Source organism: Penaeus monodon, chromosome 34 (genome assembly GCF_015228065.2).
Source record: "Penaeus monodon isolate SGIC_2016 chromosome 34, NSTDA_Pmon_1, whole genome shotgun sequence".
In the NCBI taxonomy this organism is placed as follows: Eukaryota; Metazoa; Arthropoda; class Malacostraca; order Decapoda; family Penaeidae; genus Penaeus; species Penaeus monodon.
In genome coordinates, this window is record NC_051419.1 from 32,906,278 (window position 1) to 32,908,399 (window position 2,122).

Below are 2,122 nucleotides of genomic sequence, written 5' to 3' on the forward strand. Positions count from 1 at the left end.
TTAATCTGCTTACAATAATAATCTTAATAGAATCTTGTCACTAGATTTCTTTTCTAATTCAACAATTTTGAAATAAAATAACTTCCACTTTCTCAGGTTTTATTAGTCAGTACAATAATTTTTAAAATATGTACATAAATTCTTTCAAAATAAAATGCAATTTGAACTATAATATCATATCAAGTTTATCAGTAGTTAACATTGTAGTCATAATGAAATGCTGAAAAAAGCATACTTACATACTATATTATAGAAAAATATCTGAACATTACAAAAAAAATCTAAAAAATCAACACTGTCATTTAAGTGTTCTTTTTTTTAACATTACCATTAAAGCTATTCAGTTCATACCTAGGACACTGACATATAACAAATATTTAGCCAACTTCGCTGAAAATAAATAAATATCAAACAGTTTATATTATCAAACTTCAATATCATTTACACAAATCCTTTTCAGAGAATATGCATGCCCTGGATGATTACAACAATATCATTTTCTGTAATTACCTTTCAAGAAATAAATGCATTTCTTTACTAGGATTTCAATCACGATAATCTGCATTATTCTGCGATCTTCTGGAATCACTTGTACCTCTACTCTCACTCTCATCCCTCCTCTGGTAAAACGGCTTTGCTCTTCTGCCTGATTCTTCTTGTCTTCGAAATGGGACGCTGGTCCTTCTACCCCTAGTCTCCCTGGGGCTGTCTCTGCTTCTTGTGTATCTCTCTGCAGCCCTGTTCCCTCTTGCAGTATATCCTCCTTTTGTGTCTGCGGGCTTCTGCTGCGGGTTGATTACAATGGGTTTCTTCCATGGTCTGTCCACACAGCCAAATCTCAGTTGTCCTGCTTCCTTGCGTCCTCCCCAGCCCCCTCCCAGCCTTCTTGGAATCCAGCCTTTCATCTTGCGTCCGGCTTCCCAGTCGACAATCACCTGACGCCCCTCTATCTCGAGGCCACGGCACTCCCTCTGCGCCTCGGCTGCATCTCGTCCTCGCCGGAACTCCACAAAGCCATATCCTTTGCTCTGGCCAGTGATAATATCAGTAACCAGATGGACACTCTCTACAACACCAAACCTTGAGAACCTGTCTCTCAGCTGGTCCTCTTTCAGATTTTGAGGTAATCTGCCCACAAAGAGTGTGCGATCTGGGTTGGAAGGGAGCTCTGGTGGGGTGTGGTGGGCATGCATGGCCCGCCAAACTGCCCTGTCATGTGGTTCTGTATCTGTGCCATCAATGCTTCCAGCAGCCAGGGGGTCATATTCACGTGCTATGGGTTTCCAGTCTCCTGGCATCTTGCTTTTGTAGACTTTCCAAGCCACGTGCTTTAAAAACAATCAGGAGATAAGTAAGTTCCAAAGCACCAGAGAAGATTTTGCATATTTAAACATCTTTCAGTTTCTCCATCCTTCTAATATGTTTAAATCTTGGTACAGATGTGATGTACAACTAATGCTTTCAGAGGTAAGTTTCAATCACAATCTTGCTATCTCCTTATCTTCCTATTCTGTCTTCCTTTCTGCAAGAGTTAATGTCATAAATTTACATCAATCAACATGACAAAACATGCATCAAGTCTGACATTACCACTATAATCCCTTACAAATAATTAATTATACCCTGTCATACCAAGGGCAAAAAGATATACATTTAACAAAATAAATATATAATGAGCTCTGCCAACATCTTATCATGACCCTGCCTTCATATCTATAAATATCACATCAAATATAACATTCCACCACATCTGATCTAATAACATTCCAACATATCTCCTCATCTAATGACATCAAGACACTTTTCCAAGCCATGGTTCCACTAGAGAAGAGTACCCAATTTTGGCTGGTTACTGTAGCTGGTAATAAGCTGCACATGAGAAAATATCATACCACATATAATTCCCTGATATATCATAAAAACTGAGTACATAAAATTCAAGCTATAGATGACCAAAACAAAAATAAAACCTCTATCATACAGCACTCCTCCAATTCAATTATATTTCTTGCTTCATGAACAATCAGATATATCTCAGTTCCCTAATCTTTCAATGGAAACTTGTAAATGCAAATTTTCTCTAGTTCTGCAAAATGGATGTCATACAAAAACAACATTAAAA

At 37.8% G+C, this 2,122-nt stretch overlaps 2 protein-coding genes across 2 annotated transcripts in view; both read right to left on the reverse strand.

Annotated features, from left to right (window-relative positions):
- LOC119594751 (guanine nucleotide exchange factor MSS4 homolog) overlaps positions 1-2,122 on the reverse strand; it is a 9,115-nt gene that overhangs the window by 2,739 nt on the left and 4,254 nt on the right. The gene's annotated exons all lie outside the window — the stretch shown is intronic.
- LOC119594750 (U11/U12 small nuclear ribonucleoprotein 35 kDa protein-like) lies at positions 132-1,522 on the reverse strand. The gene has a single exon (XM_037943841.1). The coding sequence runs from the start codon at positions 1,296-1,298 to the stop codon at positions 546-548; it is 753 nt and encodes a 250-aa protein (XP_037799769.1). The 5' UTR covers positions 1,299-1,522; the 3' UTR covers positions 132-545.